The 27,589-nt window shown below is 37.0% G+C and overlaps 2 protein-coding genes across 6 annotated transcripts; one reads left to right on the top strand and one right to left on the bottom strand.

The window, feature by feature from the left end:
* Positions 1–14,367, top strand: LOC121428909 (aspartate--tRNA ligase, mitochondrial-like). The gene is made up of 16 exons (XM_041625792.1): positions 1–156; positions 1,437–1,603; positions 2,150–2,254; positions 3,490–3,588; positions 4,126–4,249; positions 4,862–4,980; positions 5,473–5,577; positions 6,005–6,145; positions 6,938–6,976; positions 7,432–7,533; positions 8,000–8,233; positions 8,975–9,029; positions 10,849–11,021; positions 12,035–12,145; positions 13,107–13,182; positions 13,540–14,367. Exons 1-16 carry the CDS (start codon positions 75–77, stop codon positions 13,707–13,709), a joined length of 1,902 nt encoding a protein of 633 aa, XP_041481726.1. The 5' UTR covers positions 1–74; the 3' UTR covers positions 13,710–14,367.
* Positions 14,368–16,532: 2,165 nt separating this feature from the next.
* LOC121428916 (torsin-1A-like) lies at positions 16,533–27,505 on the bottom strand. Of its 5 annotated transcripts, none has more exons than XM_041625805.1 (6): positions 27,281–27,505; positions 23,177–23,543; positions 22,104–22,369; positions 21,045–21,220; positions 20,342–20,466; positions 16,533–18,776 (listed from the first exon to the last, which is right to left on the bottom strand). In XM_041625805.1, the coding sequence occupies exons 2-6, from the start codon at positions 23,451–23,453 to the stop codon at positions 18,466–18,468; spliced, it is 1,155 nt and encodes a 384-aa protein (XP_041481739.1). In that variant the 5' UTR covers positions 23,454–23,543; positions 27,281–27,505; the 3' UTR covers positions 16,533–18,465. The 5 variants fall into 5 exon arrangements, with proteins under 5 accessions (XP_041481739.1, XP_041481740.1, XP_041481737.1 ...); XM_041625806.1 differs by having other exon boundaries at positions 27,344–27,505; XM_041625803.1 differs by having other exon boundaries at positions 27,348–27,505.
* Between the last annotated feature and the right edge of the window lie 84 nt (positions 27,506–27,589).

Genomic DNA, 27,589 nt, shown 5'->3' with positions numbered 1-27,589 from the left:
TATCATATTGCGTAACACCTCGGGTTCGGCCGTTCGGAGCAGTGACAGTGTCTGGAGTTGGAGCTTTTGACAAAATGTTTCGTTCCTTATTTCAGCAACGTCCTCTTGCAGCAGTTGCAAGAAAATATTGTAATTTAAGAGCATCTTCAACTATTGGTAAGTTACATCCGTTTCAATGATGTCTGATCAATATTAAACTCTATAAAAATATTCGTGTCTTAGACATGAAGTTCATGTGTAGTCCCATATATTCATATTTGTGAAGTAAGAGCACCCATTTCCACAATAGATCGAGAGATCGACTCGGCCCCACTCATTCAATGAACAAGGTTGATATAACATTGTTCTCAGTTACATCTCTATGTGTGGCAAAATAAGGTTGACAATGTTTGGATTATTTTCTCCTTTTCTTTTGGACAAATGCATGATATTATTACACTGTCAGTTTCCATACAGCTTTTCATTATAACTTGGCTCTTATTGGAAGTAAATTTGATTCTTTAGTATTTTTTCTTTATTAAAAATAGAGCTTGAAAATGAAAATTTTCTTGCCATATTGCATTCCACCAATAGAGGGCATACACAAAAATATGCACAAAATTCAAGTTTTTGAGCGCTCTGGTCAATACAAAAATTACTATGAATAATTTTGGTCACAAAAGTGATATTTTAATGACTTTTTAAAGTGTGTGCCCAATAGAGCATTGGCATACCATAGTCCTACCTGTAGATTCTCTACAGGCAGAATGGTAGCAGTGAATCAGTGCTCTGCCCGGCCTATCTGTTGCATGTTGACAGTTGTTTATACCGCTTATACCGCATCTACTGGAAAAATACAGTTGTTACATTACAAGAGCATTCGGAAGCAATGAATACAAGGGTACAAAGGTTCAAGTAAACACTCAACAAACTGGCTATACATGTAGGCTCTACTTCTAAGTTCTTGCATACTGTATAGGTATTCAATTCCATGACAAACCATTTTATCTCAGAATCTTCGCAACATTAATCACAACAACAAAGAATATTACTGATTTACTCCGTACAAAAAGAACATGTATATTTTGAATTCACTGTTCATGACCATTTGTCATTTGTTTTGCTGCTACACAATTCAGCATAGATTTCATTATTTCATGTTTGTTTTACAAAATACATGTTAACCATGTCAGAACTTTCTTGAGATAGATGTACATAAACTAAATTGATTTTCAGGAATTTCGCTTGAAATTGCTGCTCAATGTGAATGCTCCAGGCTAGCTTCAATAAATTATGTGGAATGTATATCATTAATAGTGTCATAACTTGAACATTCACTATAGTCAAGTGTTTTAGGAGGCCATTACCATTAATTCAATGAAATGGAGGCCATTTTAAGGTTTCTTTAAACGTTTTCTTTAAAAAAATGGATCTGTGATTTTGTTTCACTTCTGCAGGTAACATATCTCTTACTGAACGTAGTCATAACTGTAGTGAGCTGAGATCTCATCATGTTGGAGAAAAAGTTACCATATGTGGATGGCTCCAGCACCGTCGCTTTGATTTCATGTTCACACTCAGGGATTCGTTTGGTGCCGTTCAGATCATTATCCCTAAAGAAGAGGTAAAAATAGTGTAATGCTGGTGATTTTGTATTAGCACTTTTTTTTATATTCATTTGTACATGTTGTTAACCCTGAAAATTTACCCCCTCCTCTTCCGTTCTAATCTTCTCCATCTTTTTTTTTCAAGTCGGCGCTTAATTTTGTACCAGAAGGCTTCATACTAGATGTCACAAATATTTTTCAGTGTATCATTCTTTCTTATTGCTCTCTTCCTATGAAGAAAAACAATAAAGATTACAGGAAGCTGATTTGATGTCCCCCCTGGGATTAAGTACCCCCAACAAAAGCAACAACAGTGACCATAAAAGGCAACAAATATAATGGTTTACCCCAGGATAGTTTAGCCAGCATATGCAGATTTATGTGTGGCAAGTTATTTCATTATCTGATCCTATTAATTGATATCAACAAATCGTTATGCTTGCTATATCGTCCAGATGTAAAAGCTCTTGTACATTGAAAAATTAAGTAAAAAGCAAACACCTTTCCCTGTTGCAGTCAATAGCATTGTTTAAATTGATATCTGCTTTTTTTTAAAATCACAGCAAGGAAGCAAGGAGCTTGTGGAGACATTGACGGCTGCTTACCAGGAATCTGTCATCAAGGTCAAAGGTCATGTCCAGCTGAGACCCGATGGTCTCAAGAATAAGGTAACAACTGAACTTTTGCAATCGACAAGTAAAAATATTCAAAACTGACCAGTAAGGAGGATTGGATTATTTCACCAACAAAGCATGAAGAACCTAGTTTCAAAACATGAGATTAGTACTCTGTGAATTCAGTAAATGAAGTTTGACCTTTTCCATATTTGCAATTAATCAATGACCATTCCAAATGAATACATAGATTATGATACAAGGAGAAGGCTAGCAACAGACCTGCCAACTAGTGCGTATTTAGTACGTTTTTGCAACCAAAATATGGCAGTACGTTTTTTCTTTAAAAAGTATGTTTTTATAAAAAAAAAATCAAATATTAATTTTTTTTTTAAACAAAACTGTATTGTATTGAGAAAAATCATCTCTATATGTCTCTATTTCATAAAACTTAAACAAATATGGTTATTAGATCAATGTTTAACTTGTTTTTTTTTCAATAATTTTGTTTAAACCAGGATGAGATATACACATGTTTCATTTTTTTTTTCATCTGCAAGAGCAGTGCGCATTTTAGCTTGCATGCAGCTTGAGCACCGCAATGAGCGAGTGTGCCACACATTTTATTATTAAATACACTTTTTGGGGGAAAAATACATTTTTTTTAATCACAGAATACAATCTTTCATTCCCAGATGTTGGCAGGTCTGTAGCAATCAATCGCCAATATTCTATTACCAATCTTTTGGTCAATGTCTTAAACTAAAATTGACATGTTTCTTGCAACATCCTCTAAGCCCATGGCTTGAATCAAGCAAGAGCTCACCGTACAGACCCTTCTCATTAAGATATTAAAGATAAATTCCAGTTGTGGTAACGATCTCAAAAGGACTTTTTACAGAATCAAATATAATGACCACCCAAATGTCTTTTTACATGAACAAAAAATATGTGCTTAAGGATTCTGGAAGAAATTGTGTAATTGCTGAGAAATGAGCAAAATAAGCCCGGATTCGGCGCTTCCGTCAGGTCTTTATTCCAGCGATATAATGTACACTGTCCCACGTGTGCCTATCTGTGTTGGCGATCTTCAGTGTGATTGTTTTTCAGCTTAGATTTTGTGATTTCACAAAGTGCAGTTTATGTAACTGTACCAAATCTAGATCAACGATGATATAGTAATACTTAACCTTGGTTTTACAGACTTTCTCACGAAATCAGTGTTTTACTACAACTACTGTAATTTAGCTTTAGCATTTAACTGTTTGAAATGTATTTATTTTGAACAGGAAATGGGGACTGGTGACATAGAGATTGTTGCAGATTCTGTGGAGCTTTTGAACCCATGTAAGGAGCAGCTTTCAGTTCAACTTGGTGACTTCAGCAAAGTATGTATTAATAGCCTGGTATGGACTAATTGTGAAGTAATCTTGAGGATATGTGCCATAGACTTTTATGCATGTGATGTCATAATCTCATAGCGCCCTCCCTCAGAGGATATAGAAATATGGGTAAACAGATCACCAGTGCCTGTAAAGCAATGGTTTGATCCTCTAAGATGGCGGCATGATGATGCCAATGTAGAAGGTCTTTTGCTACAATGTACCTGGGGAGCATTTCATGAAAGGACTTGTTGGATGTTTTATCCGACAAGTTCTGTACTATTCGACAGTTACCATGGTAACAGTGCTTCTCAGCCAATCAGACTCAAGGAAAGTTGTCAGATCTGACAACTTGTCAGGCAAAAATATTGATGAAACGCTTCCCAGTTTGTAGTTGGCTCATTTCCCACAGATGTTTCAAATATGATGGTGTCTTTTTGTGCAATTTGTAAATCAGGCGCTCATGAAGTAACAGAGATGACTCATGAATAGTAATCTCCTTTTCAATAGTAATTTGATAAAAACTTTAATTTTGATGTGCAGGTTTCGGAAGCAGTTAGAATGCAGTTCAGATACATTGATCTTAGGAGTAAACGGATGCAGAGGAATCTCAGACTCAGATCAGATGTCGTCATGAAGATGAGAGAATTTCTCTGGAAACAGCATGGTAAGTCTGTGAAATAATGTCTCCAGGGAGTGGATAGAGGGCATACACTGTGTGGAGGCAAGCTTGATAAAATTCAATGACTGAGGTGATAAATCTGTAACAGTTAGACACATCAGCCGGTATTCTGAAGTCGGGTTTATCTTAAACTCAGGTTTAAAGTTGTGGTTTATGTATTGGAATCTAAAAGTATCAAATTTTTTTATTATTGTATGCTTCTTATGTTTACTGTGCTCTTTCCTGATTCATCGATTGGTGAAGACAATAATCTATTTATATTTCCGAGTCAATTATGAATGATTTGAGAGCTAAATGAGCTGAAGTATGATATCTCTACTGTTAGTGATTTATGTAACAATTGGCTATCCATACTTAAACCTGAGTTTAAGTTAAACCTGCTATCAGAATATGGGCCATCATCATTTTAACGTCTACTTTTTAGGTAAATCATAATTGAATATATAGGTATATTTCCTTTCCTTTTAGCATCTCCTCATTTTTTCTCTTTGTTCCTCTGTACCTCCAAATATAGTTCACTAGATCAATGGCATATTACAAATGCTGTAATTAATATTATTTATTACTATTTCTCCTATTTTCATCTTTTAATTCTAGGATTTGTTGAGGTTGAAACACCGACATTGTTCAGAAAGACCCCAGGTGGTGCCCAAGAGTTTCCTGTGCCTTGTAAACAGAGTGGGAAGTTCTATTCTCTCCCTCAGAGTCCCCAACAGGTTTGACTTGACACCTCTTCTCTTTGCATAACTCAAGAGAGCTCAACTATATTAAAAAGTGGCGAAGCTCAAGATCCATTATCCATTCAGAAATGTCTCCTCAAACTACATTTTTCAAAATTATTTTTTAACATCGTCAAATGGTAAATTGCCATTTGGTGTTGTTTAAAACCTAATTTGTCTATTTTCTATTTGATAATGTAGGCCTATGTTTTTATAGAAGCATGGGGCAGTTTCATTAAAATGTTTACGTAATTCAGACATTGATCTGTGAGTCCTTCATCCTATTTTCCTCAAATGTTCCCTTTTTGTTTGTTTATTAAAATGTTCATGTAAATTTGGACATTGATCTCTGACTTCTTCATCCTATTTTACTCAGATTTTCTTCTTATTATGTTTCTAGTTATATTTTTCTTTCAATTTTAACTAATTCAATTTAATAAGGGACTTAGTTTATGTGTACTCTACCATGCCTCACATTTTTGCTTTCAGTTCAAGCAGCTGCTCATGGTAGGTGGTGTTGATAGATACTTCCAGATTGCCCGTTGCTATAGAGATGAGGGTAGCAGACCTGACAGGCAACCGGAGTTCACCCAGGTATCATCTCATTAGAATGTTACTTTGGATAATAATTATAGACGATTAATCTTGGAAACGGTAACAGATTTTGAAATTTTAAACTGAAGAATCATTGTCTTTTTATAAAAAAATGGTCAGTTTTAGAGTAGAGATGAGTACTTTGAAACAATGAGAAGCTGACAATTCTGGGAAATATGAATACATTTCTTAGTATTTCTATCATCCATACATTTTGAAACGGCTATTGACATTTTTATTCAATTTCAAGCTATTGGAAAAAAAGTTGTGTAATTTTGTAGGTGTTGAAAACTTAATCTACATGATATATTTGCCTCAGATTGTTTATAATTGTTATAATCTCTGAAACCCCTTATTGCTATGGGTTTTAATGCCTTGTCGCTTTTCACATTCTTTATTTGTTCTGTATAAATTTCCCTTTTTTTAGGTTGACCTTGAGATGTCTTTCATAACCAAAGAAGGGATTTATCAACTGATTGAGGAAATGATTTTATTCTCTTGGCCAGAGTCGTTACCAACTCCTACCATTCCTTTTCCAAGAATGACCTATGAGGATGCAATGAATCAGGTTAATATCGATTTGGTTTTCTACCCATTCTTATGTCTTTGCCAACCATAAGATGGTTGCTGGAGGCATTATGGTTCTGTGCCATCGAGCTGTCTGTATTCCTCTTGGTTGTTTAATAAAGCCGTTCAAAAGAAATGGATGACTTTTAAATACTAAAGCGTATGTATCTTTTGACCTGTTCTTGCGCCAAACTAGACACTCCCAATGTTACTCATATTGATACTGTGGGAGGGATATTTGATGCGTAATAAATTTTGTAGTTAGATGCTTATCAATGAAAAGAATTCAAATCTTCAAAGATCGGATTTTAAACTCATGCTGATAGGAATAATAACCTAATTTAGCACAAAGAACAGCTGTGCATAATTCAGCTTTGACCTATTCATATTGTATCCATTTTACAGTGATGATGATGTTAATTTTTTTTTTGGGGGGGGAGGGAATCAAGTTCAAAGATCACCAGGGGCCGCGGAAGCGGGTGGCTGGGGAGGGAGGGGGGTAGGCCCCCCGCACTTTCTTCCAAAACCGTGTACAAAAACGTAAAAATTACCATATGATTGTGATTTTTTGCATGGTCAGTCCCCCACCCCCCCCCCCCCTTTTTGAAAACCGTTCCATGACCCCTGATAATAGAGGTTATATATTGGACTTATTGACTTGAAAATTGACTCATTTATACATTAAAGATTAGTTTAGGGTGTTTGAGGTCAGTTTATAGCTGAGAAAGGGTACATTCATATTTGTTTTTTTTCCTATTAAAAATGATACTTGATATTAACATTCTTTTTGCAGTATGGGGTTGACAAACCAGATACCAGATTTGATATGAAGGTAGGTGTCTTGCCCCCCCCCCATTCGTGTTTTAGATTTTGTATTTTAAGAAATGTATTTGTTAATAATCTGCTGAAGAATATTTTTATGTATATTTAGGCTTTGCTGTAGGGATATACTTTCAGTAGTGAAATTCATAACATTTTATTCTTTCTCACATTATTCAAAGTAGAACTGCACATTTTGTCTTTCCTGCTACTCTATTCCCTGCTAAACTTTATAGAAAGATGAGCTGCAATTGAAACATAAGTCATTAAAAAAAACAGCCCCCCTTGACATTTTTCACCATAAATCTGTAGGCGAAAAGTTCGTGCTGTAATGTTTCATGACGGGATATGCAATTTCAAAATATCCCGGGCTATATAGGATTAAGCACATAAGCAGGACTGTGGGTCAAATTGAACTCCTATGAAACACCTCCAGATTGTAATCTTTCATTTTGTATCTTTATTTAGATCCAGGATGTCACAGATATTCTCCAGGGGAGTGGAGCAGCCATATTTGATTCAAGTTCACCATCTTTTAGAATCAAGCTAATCAACTGTAAAGGAGCTGCAGTGAGTTGATCTTTCTTAAAACACCCAGGAAACTGCTTCATAATATCAATAAAAATAAGTTCAAATGCCTGTAACAAGCTGCTAAAATCATGCTATTCAATTAGCTGGTAGCAGATTTATAATGGATTTTTTTTATTAATAATTTTTTTGACAAGTTATTTAAGATAGTTATACAAGTTCAACATTTGATTTTCATCAAAGAATGAAAGGAATACAAAATTATCAAGAAATATTGCCAATTGGAGGATATTGAAGCATATCAATTGTAATCCTATGACAGCTGTTACCTACTTGGGATAGATGCAATATTTGCATCTTTAATAAATGATGACGTTCATCTATAGATATTTTTATGTTTTACAGAATCTTTTAAAGAGAAAAATTTAAGAGAAATCTTTAACAGATGATTATTGTTTATATTAAAAAAATATTTGTCTGTCTCTATATTTCTCTTTTTCTTGTTCAGAGTCATTTGAAGAAGAAGCATGTAGAACTATTAGAGAACGAAGGAAGGAAAAAAGCAAGTCAGCTGGGAATGGAGAAAGGTGGTGTGATTGGTACTAGGTTAGAGGCATCCCCAGCCTCTTGGAAGTCACCCATTGCAAAGTATGTAGGGGGTGATGTCAAAGAAAGGCTGGTAAAGAGTCTAGGTGCAGAGCCTGGTGACCTGTTCCTCATTGCCGCAGGAGAACAGGATATTGTAAGTAATCAAAAAAGAAATGATTTAAGTCAGAAAAATTTGAAACTTGGATCACATGCATATTGATTTGACAGTTAACCCACTTTGTCACTTGGTTTTTAAAACCTTACGTCGCGTCGAAAAAAATGAGGGAAGCTTAGAAAAAGCTGTAAGTTAGAAATATGATAATTATCCAACCTCATATTCTGTGAAAATAGTGTCCTAATTTCTATAGAGAACGTCTGTCCATTTTAGCTCCATTCTCCTCAAAATTTTGATGAGCTTTTTTTCATGGTAGGTTGTCCATCTTGTTTCAAAGATTGTATTATGTATTTCTCTGGTTTCACCTTTAAGTTGATGTATGCATAGTCACTAATGTGAAAGGGTTTATCAAATGGCTTTGACTCTCTGGTCGTATCCTGAACTCTGGTTTAACTTAGACCACGGTCTAACTCTGTGCTAAAATTATGGGAAGCCAAAAGTATCAAAATTTTTATTAAGTAGTATGTTTCTTATGTTTACTGTGCTCATTTCTGATTCATCGATGGTGAAGACAATAATCTATTTATACTTCCTAGACTATTGAGAATGATTTGAGAGCCAAATGAGCTGAAATATGATATCTCCACTGTTAGTGAATTATGGAACAATTGGCTATCCATACTTAAACCACAACTTTAAACCTGAGTTTCAGTTAAACCCTACTTCAGAATACGGGCCTCTGTCTCTTATTGTGTTATTTTTATTTGGCTCATGCTTCAGAATCAAATACTTGGACATGTGAGGTTACAAGCTGCCAGTCTTCTGGAAGAGAATGGTGAGAATCGTCATTAGGCTGTATTTAGTTGGGGCAGACAACCACTTAGGGTGATTCCATACGTGTCATACGGGACATTTTGATAATATTTGCTAGTTTCCTCGCCGAATGCTTGAGCAATAAAATAGTATTTTTTCAATGATAAAGCTATAGTGGGTAGTCATGTGAAAACTAATAACCAACACATAAAAATTGATTATGGGTAAATTATAGGTGAAAATGTTGTGTGTCATACGGGACGCAGAAATGTCCCGTACGACACACAACATTTTAAGCTCTAATTCACCTATGGAAAACCATATTTTTGTTGGTTGTCAGTTTTTTGCATGTTTTCCCAGTAGTACTTACAATATTACCACAGAACATATTGAAGTTCTTCGTTCATTTGGACAGCAGGCTGGAAAATGTTGTGAAAATGGCTGATGTTTTGTCTCGCCCATCAGAGGCGAAGGCGAGACTTAGGATCCAAATGTCGTCCGTCGTCTGTCCGTCACAAATCTAATGACACATAACTCCACAACCGTAAGTCGCTTTTCAACCAAACTTGGATGGTAGATGGACTTGGGGACCTGCATGTTATGCTGCAGTTGGAGGTCACATGGTAAGGTCAAAGGTCATTTTCAGGTCAACGTTAAAGTTTACATGCAAGACTCTCTTGTGACACCTAACTCCGCAACCGTAAGTCGCTTTTCAACCAAACTTGGATGGTAGATGGACTTGGGGGACCTGCATGTTATGCTGCAGTTGGAGGTCACATGGTAAGGTCAAAGGTCATTTTCAGGTCAACGTTAAAGTTTACATGCAAGACTCTCTTATGACACCTAACTCCGCAACCGTAAGTCGCTTTTCAACCAAACTTGGATGGTAGATGGACTTGGGTGACCTGCATGTTATGCTGCAGTCGGAGGTCACATGATAAGGTCAAAGGTCATTTTCAGGTCAACCTTACCTAACTCAGCAACCGTAAGTCGCTTTTCAACCAAACTTGGATGGTAGATGGACTTGGGTGACCTGCATGTTATGCTGCAGTCGGAGGTCACATGATAAGGTCAAATTTACGTTACATTTTACGTGCAAGGCTCTTAAGGCAAGTGTTATTCCATCCCAGTCATATTACAATGAAGTTTCGATACAATTCTGTTGCATGCCCTCGCGAATCACGATATTTCTGGTTATTTTCATACGTGGGCGAGACACAAAATCGCTTTTGCCTTGTTCTAGCATGGAATCGCCCCTTTGAGTGCCTTCTTCCTTGCCAGAATTTTTAGATCTGTATGGGCACTTTTTTGGGGGATGTGCTAGCAATTAGATTTTTCTTATCTAAAAGTACATCAGTATTAATTATTAAATATGAGTTTCAATGAAAAAACAAGAGAGCGACTAACAAAGCATTTGCTTGATGACTTTGAATAACATTTTCATTATCTGGCATTAACATCAGCATTTTGTGATTTTCTCACAAATTATACAGTATTTATTCTTTTCTACTCAATTCTTCTATTTATTGTTCAACATTTCTTTTTAAGGTCTGTATTCATCTTTTCTTTTCAACATCTTGATTGAAAGTTCTATTTAAATTGCAGTATTACCTTTATAAATCATCATTTTGTTCAAACTTTCCATTCAACAATTATTCAAATTTCTATTCATCTTAGTGTATAAACTTTATGAATTACAATTTTATTCAAACTTAGAGTTCAACTTCTCTATTTTACTTCATATTCAAATTGCCATATAAACTTTATATACCTTTATTCTTTTCCAATTTCTTTCTCAGCCACTATATTCAGTGTTTTTATACTTCCTTTCTTTTTATCAGGTGTATCAGTCCGTGATATGTCATCATTTAATTTCTTATGGGTGGAAGACTTTCCTCTTTTCTTACCTAAAGATGAGGAATCAACAAGTCAGGGGGATGTTGAATCTGCTCATCATCCGTTCACTGCTCCAATGAAAGGGGAAGAAGAACTGGTCTATTCATCCCCACTCAAGGTGATTATAAACCCATTGGCCCGTATTCTGAACTCGGGTTTAAATCAAATCCTGGTTTAAAGTTGTGGTTTAACTATGGAGAGCCAATTGGGGCACAAATCCCTATGAGTACACATCCAATTTACTAACTCATATGACTACCAATATAAACAATATGGTTACAATGTAAACAGAATTTTTGAATTTTGGCTCCCCATAATTATAGCACAGAGACCATTGTCTAAGTTAAACCTGACTTCAGAATATGGGCCATTGTCTATTAGAAGTTGGTGGTCTCTGTTAAGGAGCATTTGTTATCAATTAATTAGACCTTATAAACAAAGATTGTTCCTGAGAACCTGAAAAATTTGCGTGAGGATTGCAAGGCATGGTAACAAGTGATACATCCAAATAATATTTTGGGATTCTAAGTATTATACAGGTGATTCCACTATTTTAATTCTATTAAAAAGATGTTATTAACAAATATTCTGGGTTGCGTCTCACAAAGAGTTGATTTGATCCACTCAATCGCAACTATGGAAAGCCAGCAAAGTCAACAAATGAAATGCGTGTTTGTGCAATACTTGTTCTAGATATGAATGTATATCCATAAATTTATTGATTTCTTGACAATATGGTGTGTTCTCCTTTGTTTACAAAGGACATTTTACAAATTTCATGTAGAATAAATTATGACACTGATTGATTTCCATAGAGTTACAATCGATTGGATCAATCATAACTCTTTATAAGACAAGGCCCAGGTCTGAAGTAGTTAGGCAATTCTTAAACTTGTGGAATGTTGACATATGCAGAGTCTACTATACTTCATTAATATTTGTGGGTGACAGGAATAGATGTATACTATGTTTTAATACAAGAAAGAAACAAATGTCAATTCAAACCTCTCATTATTAACAGACGTACATGCATTGTATCGATTCAGGATTATAATAATCTTTTCTGTTGTATTTGTTTTAGCATCCATGTTTTTATTCTTATAATTTATTCCATTTGTTTTCATGGTGAAGGTCAAGGGTCAACATTATGACCTTGTGCTGAACGGTATGGAGATTGCTGGTGGTTCTATCCGCATCCACAGTGCTGACCTTCAGAGATACATTTTAGAAAACATTCTCAAGGTGAGGTTCAATGGGATGTTTATTAATAGAGGCAGCTTGAAGGTTGTAATGGTAATAGCAGGGGAGCGTTTCATCAATATGTTAATCCGACAAGTTGTCAGATCTGACATCAATCCATGGATTTTGATTGGCTGGAAGGCACTGTTTCTATGGTAATTGTCGGATAAAACATCCAACAAGTCTGTTCATGAAACGCCCCCCTGGTGTGATGATGGTGATATTATTATAGTGATGGTGATTTTGATGACTTCTATGGTAGTGGTGTGAATTGTAGCAGGATAATTCTCCCATGGAGATATGTTGCCAGGTATTATTCCACTTAGGGGGCATTTTCATGAAGCAAAATTAGTCAGTGATGTTTGCTGAAAACGGTTATAAGCTACTGAAATCCATTCATCTGATTGGCTCAAAACAATTTACTCAGGGAAAATAACTAACAAGAAGCTTCATAAAAACACTTCCCTGGGTTCTCTCAAACAAAGCTTTGCGATGAATATCAAAATATGAAAGAACACTTCTGATTGGTTGGTGGTCAGTATTTTGAATTAAATGCGTGTTTTACGTTGATCATGATAGGTCAGTCCATTTAACGATTGAATGCTAAATCTTTGTGCTTGGAGCCCTGGGGAGCGTTTCATGAAAGGAGTTGTCGGACGTTTTATCCGACAACTCCTATTTATTCGACAGTTACCATAGTAATACTGCTTCTTAGCCAATCAACATGAAGGAAAGTTGTCGGATCTGACATCTTGTCAGACAAAAATGTTGATGAAACGCTCCCCTGGAGTGTGTTTCATAAACACTTTTCATCCGACAGCCTTCCTTGAGTTTGTTTGGCTGAGAAGCACAGGGGAGTGTTCCATTGAAAGGACTTGTCAGACATTTTATCCGACAAGTCCTGTTTTATCTAAAAGTTACCCATGAATGGCCATTTATGATCTTTATTCATTCATTTTTTTAGGAGGATTCCAGCAGCCTGTCACATCTGCTAGAAGCCTTGGAATCAGGATGTCCGCCTCATGGCGGAATAGCAATAGGTAGGGTCCGTATTCCTTGATGCAACAATTTATATCTTGAAGAGTTTTCTTTTTCTCAAACAATCTTTAATTTATTTATTTTTGCCTACATCTATTCATCCATCAATCCATTTATTCATTCAGACATATTAAAAACTTCATTGTCTATGGAAGGAGAAAAGTAGACTATTCTTTTAAACCAAAGTAAATCAGTGTTGACTGTCGTCCAAATAATGTTTTTGCTGCAAATCATATAACAGCTATTTTCAAGTAGTCATTGAGAATTGCTCTCAAATTGCATATCTCATCCAGTAAAATATTTTTCAATGTAGCATATACAGAATATGCTTTGATAATAATTTTCAATTTTCCCTACAGGTTTTGATAGGTACATATCGTTGCTTTGTGGTGAGCCATCTATCAGAGATGTCATCGCGTTTCCCAAGACGGTGGACGGTAACGACCTAATGAGTGGGGCGCCCTCTACACTACTCAACGAAGAACTAGAACGTTACGGCATTCAGGTTGCACAAGGAAAGGACAGTTGATGATGGATAGGAGCATTGTGGACATATTGCAATAGAAAGGCAACAGGACCATGCACATGGGATAATTCTGTAGATGTCCCAAGATCAAAGAATGTGACATACTTATTTTGTGGCACATTGTCACCAAGGAAAGACCCAAGTGCAAGCCATATGGATATTGATAAAATGGAAGGGATTAAAGTCACTCAGTTGAAGAATGATTGTGTTGTATTGATCCTTTATATCTTTTGCAATAATGAGGATTGAGAATATTTTAATGTTCCTGTGCATGACTTGTGGTCAGGCGTCATTTTATAGTAGTCTAGCTTGCATGGACCCAGTGCTGCAAATAAATAAGATGACATTCTTTTTCATACAGAGGTCAATCATATTCCGGGAGAGTCTAATTCTTTGTTTCACAGAAGATTGAAAATCATGGATCATAAAGTGAAGCAGGGCTCTTTATGATGGGGTTAATGTGTTCTTGTATGAAAATTGAGTCATGTTGTTTAAATTGGAAGAGGACAGATCATGTGACTGATATTTCAAACCTCCAAATAGACTGGAGCTTGTGGAGCCCGGAGGGAGAGGGGTGGGGCCACTTCTATTGACGAGTGGATACCATGAGCGACCATGGGGTCCCGAAAAGCACCCTAAACAAATATTTTCCATATTTTAAAAATGCACCCATTAACAAGTATTGGTGTGTGAAACCCTACCCTTAACAAGTACTCTTGGCAAGTATTCCCTGAATTGAACCCTCTAACAAGTACAGTGATATTTCAATGTCACGGACATCGGTTTGACCTTTACCAACATCATTGGGCTTAGTACGGCCCCACCTCCCACATGCGCACACCTCATGCAAATCGGACTCTAAAAACATAGTGTTGACTGTTGGGGCAAAAAGTACATTCTTTATACAACATTTTAGTCTTCTTACCCTTGCAAATTTAACCCTAAAAACAGAGCTTTCCTAGCAAAATAGATAACCTTTTTTTTATTATTTCAGTGTTTTTGACACCCTTATTACGTTACGTACCTAACATGCCCTATCTTGAAAAAGACATCCTTTTTACATGTTTTTTGGGTGGCGCATGGTATCTACTCGTCAATGTAAGTGCCCCTCCCTCCCCCCCTTGGGGTTTTGGAGTGCAAGATTGTTCACTATCTTCCTAGATATCATTGTATGAAAATCTGCACTTACATGTACTTCTATGTTCCACATGCAGCTCATGTTCACTTTCCTTCCATTCTAATCTTGTTTCTTCTTCTCTCCCTTTTTCCTTTGTAATTACCTTTTGTGCCAATTTATTTATATTTTCTCACGCTGTCTATCTAAGTCTCTTTTCCCCCTTATCTTTGCATTTTTAGCAAGCTCCTCCCTTCCCCATTCTCTTCCTGCTTTCTGTAGTGTCTCCCTTTTATCATGCCCCCTCTCATTCTCTCTCCTTTTTAGCGTCTCTCTGCATCTTGCTCTCTTTCAGTTACTCTCCATTTCAGTGAGTTTCCTCTTTCACTCCTCCCTTTTCTTATTTTCCTTCTATTCTCCTTTCTTTTTCTATTTTTCTTTCTCCAACCCTCTTTTCTCCCTTTCTCTCTTCCTCCTCTTTTTCTCATCTCACTTTCTTACTCTCTGTCTTTCGTCCCTCTCTCTTTCTTCCTCCTCCTCTCACTTTCTTGCTCTCTGTCTTTCGTCCCTCTCTCTTTCTTCCTCCTCTTTTTCTCATCCTCTCACTTTCTTACTCTCTATCTTTCGTCCCTCTCTCTTTCTTCCTCCTCTCACTTTCTTACTCTCCGTCTTTCGTCCCTCTCTCCCTCATTTCCCCCTCCGCTTCTCTCTCAACCCTTTTGATTTCATCCCGTCTACCCTGCCTCTTCCTATTTTAGATCAGAACTTTGTCTGCCATAAAGTTTTAAGTCTAGAGAGAATGTTTTACAATTCCATTTTATATGAAATACAGTATCATGACTGCATATTGTAGAGACTTAAACAGTGTTTTGAAGGAGACCATTCCTTTTGAAGATGAACTTGAAACAACATGGCCAGAATTCACAAAGGTGGTTTTGAAAACCCACAGTTGAGTCTGCGGTTTATGCAGATTTCCTGTATAAATTGCGCTTGATTTAGCGCGTATCGGGCGCATGTATGAAACATGTCCAATCCTAATGTGCTTTTGTCACAGTGCACCAAATTGACGCCTGTTGCCGTGGTTATCAACGCTATTTTATTCATGAGTCCACTCTTCAAACAGTGGACTCCTGAATAAAATAGCATATCTAACCATGGTAACAGGTGTTAATTTGGCGCACTGTGACAAAAGCGTGCATCAGCATTGGACAAGTTTTATACATGCGCCCGATATGCGCTAAATTAAGCATAATTTATACAGGAAATATGCATAAACCATGGACTCAGCCGTGGGTTTTAAAAACCACCTTTGTGAATTCGGGCCAATCTGTTTATTTAGTGAAGTGTGTCTATAGAAGCATGACTCTCCTGGCCCAACATTCAAGGCAAAACAATGTTTTAGACCAAATTATACAAAATTTTATCGTACCTGGTAATCTCATACATTCTTGTATGTGATCTTCCAGTTCTTCAAGTCTAGTCGAATCATGGTTTAATTACTTTTGTAAATGTACATGTACTTTAAAATGATTTATGTAAAATTATGTGTCTTCTCTTCTACACCTCATTCTTCAAGCATAAATAGTCAGGAAACTGCTGAAAACAGCGTGTTTTACATGTATTATTATTATTACCCGAGTATATAAATTCAATTACCTCTAAAATAAATCAGTAAAGGAGGACATGTTAACTTGCATTTCTTTAGCTATTTATTCAGAGCACAGCTCAAACTTCTTCATTTATCATAATAATTCTCATAATTTATATACATTTAATACACCTTGCTCTATAAATTGAGTTGGATACACTTTCTGCATCTTAGAAAAGAAAAAAATCAGCGGTGGGATTATTAATATAGTCATGCAACATGTTTCTACATACTTGTCTCAAACATTGAAATTCAAATTTCAATAAGGCTACGTGTTAATGTCGGTAGTCATGTGTCCACAGGTTTGCGCCCAAATGAACTTCCTTGTGTCAAATTAGATTTGTGATGGGTTTTCATCATGTCTGCTGTATGCTGAAAGACCAATCCCCCTAGTTCATTCTAAATGCGACATCACTCTTCACTTTTTACCGTTATACCTTAATTCTATTGTTCAGCTTGATTTTATAAATTGACATTATTTATGTAAAGAAGATGACCCTGGAATGACTTGTAATGATGCCTTCACGTCTTAATGAACTCATATAGCACCATTTGAAGCAAAGATTACTCTCTATGCATAAATTATACATTCCAATATGTACAAACACATTCCATTAACAAAACATACAAGCAGGGTGAAACACAAAAGAGTTTCATCGGTGGTACCAATGTTCAGTTCAAGAGATGTACTCACCTGAATATACCATTTTTTTTTGGGGGGGAGGTCTTATTTGAAAACATACTGTACACATATCTATCAAGAATGGATTCTTTTTCTTTATCACCTAAAGGCACATCCGGGGAAATAATACTGTCGAAAAGTGTGATTTATTTTTACGTAATAATACTGCATGCAGTGAAATTCACATACCCCTTTGTAGTTTGTACATGAACCCTTAAAACATGTACATGTAGCTTGGCAACCTTTTTTTTTAAAGGATTGATGATGAACTGCATCAAACGCTTGTGTGCAATCAATATTCAGTAATGTATCATTGCCAAGCTCTGTTTTACTAGGTTATCAGAGAGTATTTGGTTCCCTGCCACTTATTAAAGTAATATTCCATCTTCTATTGATCTAAATTTGAACCAGAAGAAAACAATTGCTTCTGAATACTCTATATGAAAAATCGTAAAAAAATAATTCATGAAGAGAAAGTGAAATACATGTTGGAACCCTTTTTTTGTCCTTGTGCAATTTATGAAGCAAATTATTTTCATCAGGTTATTCCTTAATCACGACGAACCTCTCGTGGAAATATATTGAGGCAAACCTGAGCGACAGCATATGTTATGCAGGAAAATACTTCTGAAATAATATTGTAACAAGTGACATTCAAAAAACATGAATGATTATACATTTTTAGCTTCTACCCAGTTAATTAGATCCCTGAATGCTGCCATGTTGGATCTGAATATGTGATCTCATCTACTGGGTTCAAGCCAGAAATATGTTTACATTTCTCCAGCAAGCCTTTAATACAACATAAAGGAAGTCAAAAAATTTGGAGGCATAGTCTCTATATAATGTATGTAAACTCACGTCTGCCCATGCATAATGTTACAAGTGAATGTCAACATCACAGGAATTTGGTTTTCGTCAATCATTCGCAATCGACAATAACCAGAAATTCTCGGATGTAGCACACAGCGTAAATTTGCCACTCACTTTGCACACTAAACTAGACAGTCTAATTCTTGTTCAGTGATGTGTGATCCAACAACGTCCGGTCTACTCGTAGTGTTGTGTAGCTAGCGCTTCTTACATTTCGAGGAGGAATTATCGTCAACTTGTTACTTGTGAATATACTTCTTGAAGTTTACGACTGAATTCTTACCTTCAGTTCAAACTTCCAGGAGTCACCTCATGAACTACAACCAGGAAATTATTATTGTTATTCTTGATGGGCATAATGCAGTAGTTTCAGCGTGTCTCATCATTCAACATGATTGATATTAAAAAGGAAGTTTTTTTCTAATATAATAACATTGCAACATCAGAGTTCCTTTTCCGAGTGTTCTTGATTGGCTATTTTCCTCTTCCTGTGTCGTTTGAATAAAGCCAGGTTCAGTTTCTCTGTGACGCTTTTACACCCTTTGGTTGCAAAAATTTCCAATCCCTTTGGCCAGAATTGAAGTTGTCTAAGGACTTCTTCCACAATGTCTTCGGTATCATCAGAATGGATATAATGGGCAAGAAGCTCTGATTTGATACATTTCCTGACGTGGCTTGCTTCCAGTGGTAGGAAAGGGATGAAATGGCTGATGAGGTATTTGTCTATCAAGCGAGTACTCTCAAATCCACCTCCTGCAAAGTAATTCAGAATTGGGCATTAAAGTTTACTTGTGTATCAACTGATTATATATGTATGTATACTTCTTCAAATTACAAATTTGTGACCTGTAATTCTGGGCAATTTGTAACAGGATGTGGGTGTGAATGTGCGGAATAAAAAAAAAAAAGAAATATGCCTGGAAATCTGAAACCTACATGTATGTAGACGTATATCACATTTTAATTCTGAAGGGGGCCATACATGGGGCCCAATAAATCAGAATTCAGGTGCCCTACTGTCGCAAAAATACAATACGTGTATATCATCAGATCCCCATAAAGGCAGTAATCACTCACACTTTTTTCTTCATCGGCTAAAACTAACATATTTGTTTAATCCAGGGGAGCAGCATTTCATGGAATGAAGTGTAATGGATTTTTACACTAACAAAGTTCTGTTAAAAGTTAGTGAAGTCATTGCATTTGATTGATGGAAAGCAAATTAGTGAGTGAAAACCAGTGACAAGATGTTTCATGAGACTCTTTTCATGTGCAATGGATAGACATATGAGTTAGGGTTGACTTTATAATGTACCTCTTCTATGGAACGTGTTGAGTTGGACTGGGGTTTACCCTGCAGAAAATGTCTAAATTCTATGACCACCTCTCCCTGATTTTACTTTTCCCAGGCCTGTTTCATATAGACTAATTGTTAATCACTATGGTTCATGGATACCTCAATTCAAATTGGCTGTTGAGACCTTTTACCAACTGTGTTTACATTAACAGTAAAATTGCCACAATTGTAAGCATGCTGTAAATTAGCCCCAGGACAGGTTTTGGGCCCCGTCTTACAAAGAGCTACTATTGGTCCTATCAACCTCAACTGTACGGAAATGGTGGTGGTGTTGATGATGGTAGTGGTCATGATGGATGTGGTGGTGACGATGGATCTGTTGTTGATAATGGATGTGGTGATGATGATGGATGTGGTGGTGATGATGGATGTGGTGATGATGGTGGTGGTGATGGTGGTGGTGATGATGGTGGTGGTGGTGATGGTGGTGGTGATAGTGGTGACGATGGATGTGGTGGTGACGATGGATCTGTTGTTGATAATGGATGTGGTGATGATGATGGATGTGGTTATGGATGTGGTTGTGATGATGGATGTGGTGGTGATGATGGTGGTGGTGGTGATGGTGGTGTTGATGGATGTGGTGGTGATGATGGATGTGGTGGTGATGATGAATGTGGTGGTGATGATGATGGTGGTGGTGATGATGGTGGTGGTGATGATGGATGTGGTGGTGATGATGGTGGTGGTGGTGATGGTGGTGGTGGTGATGGTGGTGGTGATGATGGTGGTGGTGATGGTGGTGATGATGGATGTGGTGGTGATGATGATGGTGGTGATGATGATGGTGGTGGTGATGATGGTGGTGGTGATAATGATGATGACAGTGATGATGGTGGTGATTACGATGGTGACGGTGAGTACAGGGCTGATGACAATGATGATGAAATACTGGCAAATCATAATTATTTTGTTTTAAATCATTCAAATTACATTTTTAAAATCCTTTTTCATTAATTACCTGCTGAACCAAACGAGCTTTGTTCAATGAGAGGTTCGAGACTCTGCAAAGTAATTTCTTCTCTCTGTTTACTAGCTTGAAGATGAGACAACGCATAATTTGATATCTCCCTTGCTGCTGTATTGCTACATTCAAATGAAATGGAGAATAATGAATCACTATTCCATTTTATACACCCTATTGGAAAAGGTATATGAACTTGAATTCAAAATAATCAATACGTTACAGATATGTTACGCATAAATCTACCCCAAAAATATTCAGCATTTTTTCAGTTACCGTACCTTCTTTTGCAAAATGGAGATCATTAGAGAAATGATCCAGTAGTGTAAAGTACAACCAGACTGGCAACTAGGCTATCACTCAGGGCTGGTTTTATTAATCTTAAAATCAATGATAAAATTCCTTGAAATATAAAATCAGCATCATTTCTGTTAAGTCACTGTATTTAATTTATAAGTTAAATTATGATTAAATCCCTCTGAGGATGTTTCATCAATTAAAGTAAAAAGTGATTTACATCTCCAGACTATATGGACTACTTCATTTCTTTTTGCATAATAAAGTTCCATTAGATAAATGCCAAACGGCTTCATTTTCAGCACTGATAGTGCTTTTAAAAGCCTAAACATACCATATTACATCTCATCTAAGCCAGGAGCCTTCACTGGGCAGTACTTATAAAAGATAATAAAAGCCTCACCTTAGAAATATAAATATTGCCTTGTTAAACTGAACACCTTCTAGGTAACTCCTGTACTCTAAGAAGGGACGAATGGTGTCTAGCAAACCAGGGGGCATGTTCTCTACCTCATCAAATATATAGAGTTGTCTAGGGCACTTCTTGGCGCTGTAAAACACCTCGTTGTGAAGAGATTCCTGGTGAAATAGAAGGTTGAGGAGAAAGGACCTGTGAATCAACATTGACTTGAATATTTGAAAGTACCAACACAAAATTTTATTCCTCAGCAATACATACTACCTTTATATGAATCAACTTCAATCAAGTATGACTTAAGTCGCAAATGCTGACGCATATATTATATGTAATGCGCGATCTCAATGATATGCAGGAGTGCGCATCCTCATGGCACAATCTGCAGTCAAGCCTTTTATACCCAACAAAACTAGGCATTTAAGTGCGACTTTTAAGTTATAATTCAATCTTTGTGAAACAACCCCCCCAGGTATCCTGCATAGGGTAACTTCGCCATGCAATGGTAACTTTCATGAAATCCTTGATTCTAATTGGCTATTGATCATTGTTACCATGGTAGTTACCATAATGGTAACTTTTATGCAACGGGGCCCTGGGTTATATTTAGATTACTGCCCCAGGGGAATAGGTACTTAGGAGAAAACCACAAATCCCTGACAATGAAGTACATGGCCTATGGAAAAGTTGTCCTTGCCCCTTGTCATAATTTACCCAGTTGCCAATTTGAAATCTACAGTCTTGGGAATCTCACTTTTAAAACAGCCATAACTTTCTTATTGCTTGTCAGATTTCTTAAAAACTTTCACCATTCTGTCTTATTTTTCTCCATTCCAACACAACATTTTCTGACCAAGGCTGGATTCCCCTTTAATACTGATTTATCAACTGCAAATTTGTAGCTGAAATTATATATCTTTGTGTCCTTTTTAATTCTTCTCACATTGTTATAAAAAGAAGAGTGTGCCAATTCGAAAAATTACATTTCCTAAAAATAATGACCCTCCTGCTTTACTCAACAAAGCTAAATATCGATTCAATGGTCACCTTATATTCCTCCAGCTTTGATGCATGCCTGAAATCTCTATCGGCAATCTTAAGATGAACATATTTACTTGACAACCCTTCCTTGTAGATGCTTTCTGCTATCATACGACTCACAAAGTTTTTACCGGTCCCAGTCCGACCATGAAATGACAGAACCAAGGGTTTAGGAGGATTGGGATTTAATAGATGACCCTGGAGAGCAGCTGAAACGGTCTCTTGAACTATGTGCTGTCCAAAAAGATTTTCACTGAGAACAGCATCAAGGCCTGTGAAATAAAATGTGGGAATGAACTTAAGATTATAAAACACAAAGCTTAGCAATGATCGCAGAACATTTTTCTACGATTGATTCCATTGACTACAATGTAAGATTAATTACTAACCTTGTGTTACAGGACCCAGGTGGGTAATTTCATAAAGCTGTTTGTAAGTTACGTACAACTTTACGAACTGGTAACCCCTTGTAAGTGTATTCGATCCTAAAAACATGTTCCAGCTGTCCATAGCGTTGTTTGTAAGTTTACAAACAGCCTTATGAAAAAATGAATGGTTTTGATGTTGATCTGGATGTAAAAACTCCAGAATGATTCATGGTTGCCATTTCAATAATGAGAATGTTAAATAGCTATTTTTGGAAGACATCTATATGAATCCATATAATTTCATATCTTCATAAAATGCAGACAAAAAATATGAATAAGTGGGATATGACATTATCACCTTGCTCATTGCACGTTCATGAATTGCTTCACCAAATTAGGACTTTAAAATATAACTGTGATTCTTTAAACGATTTTGACGTTTCCAGTGTTTTGTTTATCTGATTTTTACTTTACTTTTGTATATCTTTATAATAATTTTAATTCTATGAATTGATGTATTACTGCTTTATACGACATACATGTATAGTTATGAATGTTTTTGTTTATGTTATCATTGTATATATTTTCAAACAAAATATTCATGCCATATGAATGAAGTTTGTTAATAAATTCAAATTTAAATCCTAATCATTTTCAACCTAGAGTACCCCTTTTCAGTTTCCACCATATTCCTTGCCCATCCTATCATACCTGCTGTAACATTGTTAACATTAATCCATGGTTTATCGCAGCATTCCCAGATACACCAAGGTTTCCAGGACCATGTGATGGCCGCAGCCGCACCCATCATCTCCAGGACCTGTCCAGAGGTTCTTCCTAGGTACAGCTGCTGTGGCATACCACCCATAATCAGAAGCAGCATCAAGGTATACCGAGCACTGAAATCCCAGATCCTGGAAGGAACCCATGACAACCTGTTCCATCCGTTTCTATTGTTTGTAAACACTGTTCTTGATCTGCTTCCCATGTTGTCTTTATAGTTTGACGTTCTTGATGAATGATGCAAAAAGACTTTGGTCAGTGTAGGCTTCTCTCATGCATTACCTTTGAACAGCATCTAGTAAAAAAAATACAGTCCAAGATATCCAGATGAAACAATTTCTGTCAACTAGCAAACCAACAGGGGTTTTTGTTCAGATGTCACAGATTTGCACTCTAAACAGGGATTTCATTAATTGTCAAAGTAAAAGAGATCTAGAAAAGTCCATTCACCTGTCAGATGGCCGACACCATCACCAATCAAGTGCACTAGTCGAAAAGAACATATCAGGTTTCGGTACATTTTTTTAAATCAAAATTTCTAGGAAGATGGAAAGTCACACAAAAATAGATGATGAACTGGGGAGAATTGATCTGACAACTATTCAATTAATTGTCATCTAACAGGTATGTCCGTCATAGGTTCACTTAATAGAGGCAAGCCAAGTGGATTTTTTTCCTGATTTCTTCATGGGATTGGAGTACATATCCAGGCCTTGTTAACAAAAAAGAACACAAAGAGTTGTGCAAGGAACAAAATTAAAGTCAGAGCAGAGTGAGGTATTAAGTTCTGTAGTTCAAGGTGCGGTCCTAGGTATTGGTGCCTGGTCCAAAACAGAATTAGTCATTTTGGGATGGGGTTAGGAAGGGTGAATAGCCCCCCCCCCCTTGCAGCACTACAATCCACTTAGATTTGGTAAACTATGAAGATGGAATGTACGGCTCTCAGTAAGTACATGGAAGTTTATTTTGATGTTCAGCAATATATATCATATATATATATATCATGGGAGACTTAAATAGGCATATACTCAACAAATTGATGATAAAAGTAAACACTTTACTAACATATATATTGCTGAACATCAAATTGCCTAAACAGATACCTATTCATGAGCATAAATGTGTACTGTTTCATTTGTGAACTGATGAGCTTAATTTCTTTTCATGTGTTTGCATACTGTGACTTAACATTGGAAGAAATCATGAAACTGGTGAACACTTTATTAACATGAATATCAGTATGTGGGACTAGAGTGAAATTTCATGGTATCTTTGGAAGAGTTTTAAAAGATAAAGAAATAAAATATCATCATTGGTTTTAACACATTTTGTCAATATCACACAAATAATCAAAATACACTAAACTCAAGTTAAAAAATTATTTGTCCGGGGGTCAAACTCAAGGACAAAGTAAAGGTCGATCATTACCTTATACGTGTAAATCGCTCCAAGACATTATTTGATGTATGTTTTGGATTCCTCTCTGAATTTCCTAAAAAAAGGTGCCAGTTTCGTGAAAATTGGTCAACAAATTACGATGCAATGGCCATTGAAAGTTGAAGGTCATGCCCATTTTTGTCAAAACAAGGAGAAAAGGGCGGGCCGTAGCGCGAGAACTGATTGAAATAATTTTTTTGTTTTGTGCTTGGGCCATGGGGAATTTTATGTTTACTGAATTGCAACAAATTCTGAGACGGTCAGGTGCAACCACTGGGTGAATCCAGATGGAATGACCCTGCATGCTGCAATGCAAGTGTTGCAAAAAAACCACATCATGCCTTCCAACAACATGTTCAAATCAAAGTTTCAACTTTCATGGAGCTGTTACGCGACGCAAGCGTCCGTATCGTGGGTGAACAATAGAAAACAAGATGGCGGCGTAAACATCGGGCAAGTCTCTTCCATCTTTTCATGATATTTTTCTCATTTTTTTGATGAATTCTTGTTTAAAAATATTAATCGATAGGCATAGCATAGAAATGTCAGAAATGAAGTTGTAAATCTATCCCATAGATCTACATGATTTAGCATTTTAGGGCTAGATTTTTTAGAAATAAAGTAGAAATCTCGGGGGCGAAAGTTTCAGGTTTTTTTGTGGTACACGCAAATGAATAGAAAGGAAGACCTGGCTTCGTTGAGAGTAACCTTACGTTACTATACTAGATCTAGTAGTATGGCAGTGTATCCTTTTGCCGGACACCTTTATTTCAGGGCTTTAAAAATGACAACTAGAGTATTCAATCAAGAAAAATTATCACTTGCTATTCAAAATATTCTGAAAATTATGAATATGATGAAATTATTTAAGGCAGTGTATACAGCCACACGCGTGTGTCTTTACCATCCAGCCACACGCGTGTGGTTATATCCAGAACACCCATCTGTGGATACCGCCACACGCCGCCAGTAATAACAGTAAAACACGTACTGGTATGTAGGTCTGACCGTCTATATCACGATCAAAATAACCTCATTTCTTCAATAAATTCTTACATTCTAAACCCATTTGATATCCTTAGATCGTTTCAATTTCTTTCTCACCGTCTTCTCTCCTTGCTTTTCTTGTCTTGTTACAAACGGTCGTCTGTTTAACAGCAAATTCTCTTTTTCTACTTGTGTCGATTCTGGCTTCCTTCGCGGCGGCGGCAGACCCATACAGCGTCTACTACTGCGCTGCGCTAACGCTGTATGGGTCTGCCGCCGCCGCGAAGGAAGCCAGAATCGACACAAGTAGAAAAAGAGAATTTGCTGTTAAACAGACGACCGTTTGTAACAAGACAAGAACAGCAAGGAGAGAAGACGGTGAGAATGAAATTGAAACGATCTAAGGATATCAAAGGGGTTTAGAATGTAAGAATTTAATGAAGAAATGAGGTTATTTTGATCGTGATATAGACGGTCAGACCTACATACCAGTACGTGTTTTACTGTTATTACTGGCGGCGTGTGGCGGTATCCACAGATAGGTGTTCTGGATATAACCACACGCTTGTGGCTGGATGGTAAAGACACACGCGTGTGGCTGTATACACTGCCATTATTTAATATTTTCCAACTGTTTTTTTTGCACCGCACTTGCCGCATACCCCTCCGCGAAAAACAATTATTTTTGTGCGTGACAAATTACATCATAATTCCGGACACGCGCGGGACGGGTAAAAACATTATTATGATGTAAAAAAAAAATTTTGATTTTTTTCATGATATATCATATCATGAGTAAAGTTTTTGTTTACTTTCTTATATATCTATTCTGAGCAGATCTTTGTAATAAATTTATGTTTGCTATTTGCTAACTAATTTCAATTTTTGTTTTAATTGTGCGTTCGACATGGCACTTTCCAGTGTTAATGCTCGTTCATATTGTGACCCTCAGTCATCAAGTTTTATCGATGCGCTGTCGATCGTCGACGGCTCTCTATCACGGACAAGGTAAACCTCGCGCACGGCCGGGGTTCCGGGTAACTTGAGAACTAGCCGTCGACGATTTGATCGATGGGCGGACGAGATTGAAATTCGTCAAATCAGGTCCGTATTTCCATCCGAAGATAAGATCAAATGATCAATTGGGATCAAAATTGTTGCGCAAAACTATGTTATATGATGTTTTAAGCTTTTTCTGTCATTTTAGAGAAAAATATGGTTAAAGTTAGATTTTTTTCGCCTTGTTTTTGCAATCTTGTTAGGCCTATTTGAATTGATCTGTGAAATTAAACTGCGGAAGTCTTACGGTACGAAATTGTTTTCGAACGCAGTTATACGCGCGTCCGGAATCACAATAGTGTCCGCGGTAATACAATACGTGACTATGTATAAATGATTTTTACTCTCTAGAAGTAGAACTAGCCTCCTTGCTACATGTAGGTCTCCCCCGTCGGCCCGTCCCGTGTCTATCCTCCCGGGGCCTGAGGCTGAGCTGCCTTGGCTGAACTGATCTGATCTAACTAGGGCTGGCCCCTAGCTCAGCTACGGCCGCCCCCCAAAATAGCCAAATTCCGATGTCAACGACTGAACTAAGTAAGTTAGAGTCACCTCGGGGCAACTGCGAACATCATAATCATGTTTGGGCCGCGGGAGCGGGATGCGGTACCTTACCTACCGGTTATACCGCGTACCGCCCGGTAGGACCTGCCTGGCGCTGGCTCTAGCTGTAGAGAGAGTCGATTGTTTTTGCCAGACCATCAGTCACATCATTCATATTCGCTGGCTTGCTCAGCTCAGCTTGCTCGGCTCAGCTCAGTCGATGTTGACAAAATCCCGTTGTACTTCGTCATATGTATCGGCAGACAACTCCGCCCACCTTGTTCGCTGAGAACACAGTTTTAGCTTTGTAAGAGTGGT

This window comes from Lytechinus variegatus, chromosome 15 (assembly GCF_018143015.1).
Source record: "Lytechinus variegatus isolate NC3 chromosome 15, Lvar_3.0, whole genome shotgun sequence".
Lineage (NCBI taxonomy): Eukaryota > Metazoa > Echinodermata > Echinoidea > Temnopleuroida > Toxopneustidae > Lytechinus > Lytechinus variegatus.
This window is presented reverse-complemented; position numbering and strand designations above follow the sequence as displayed.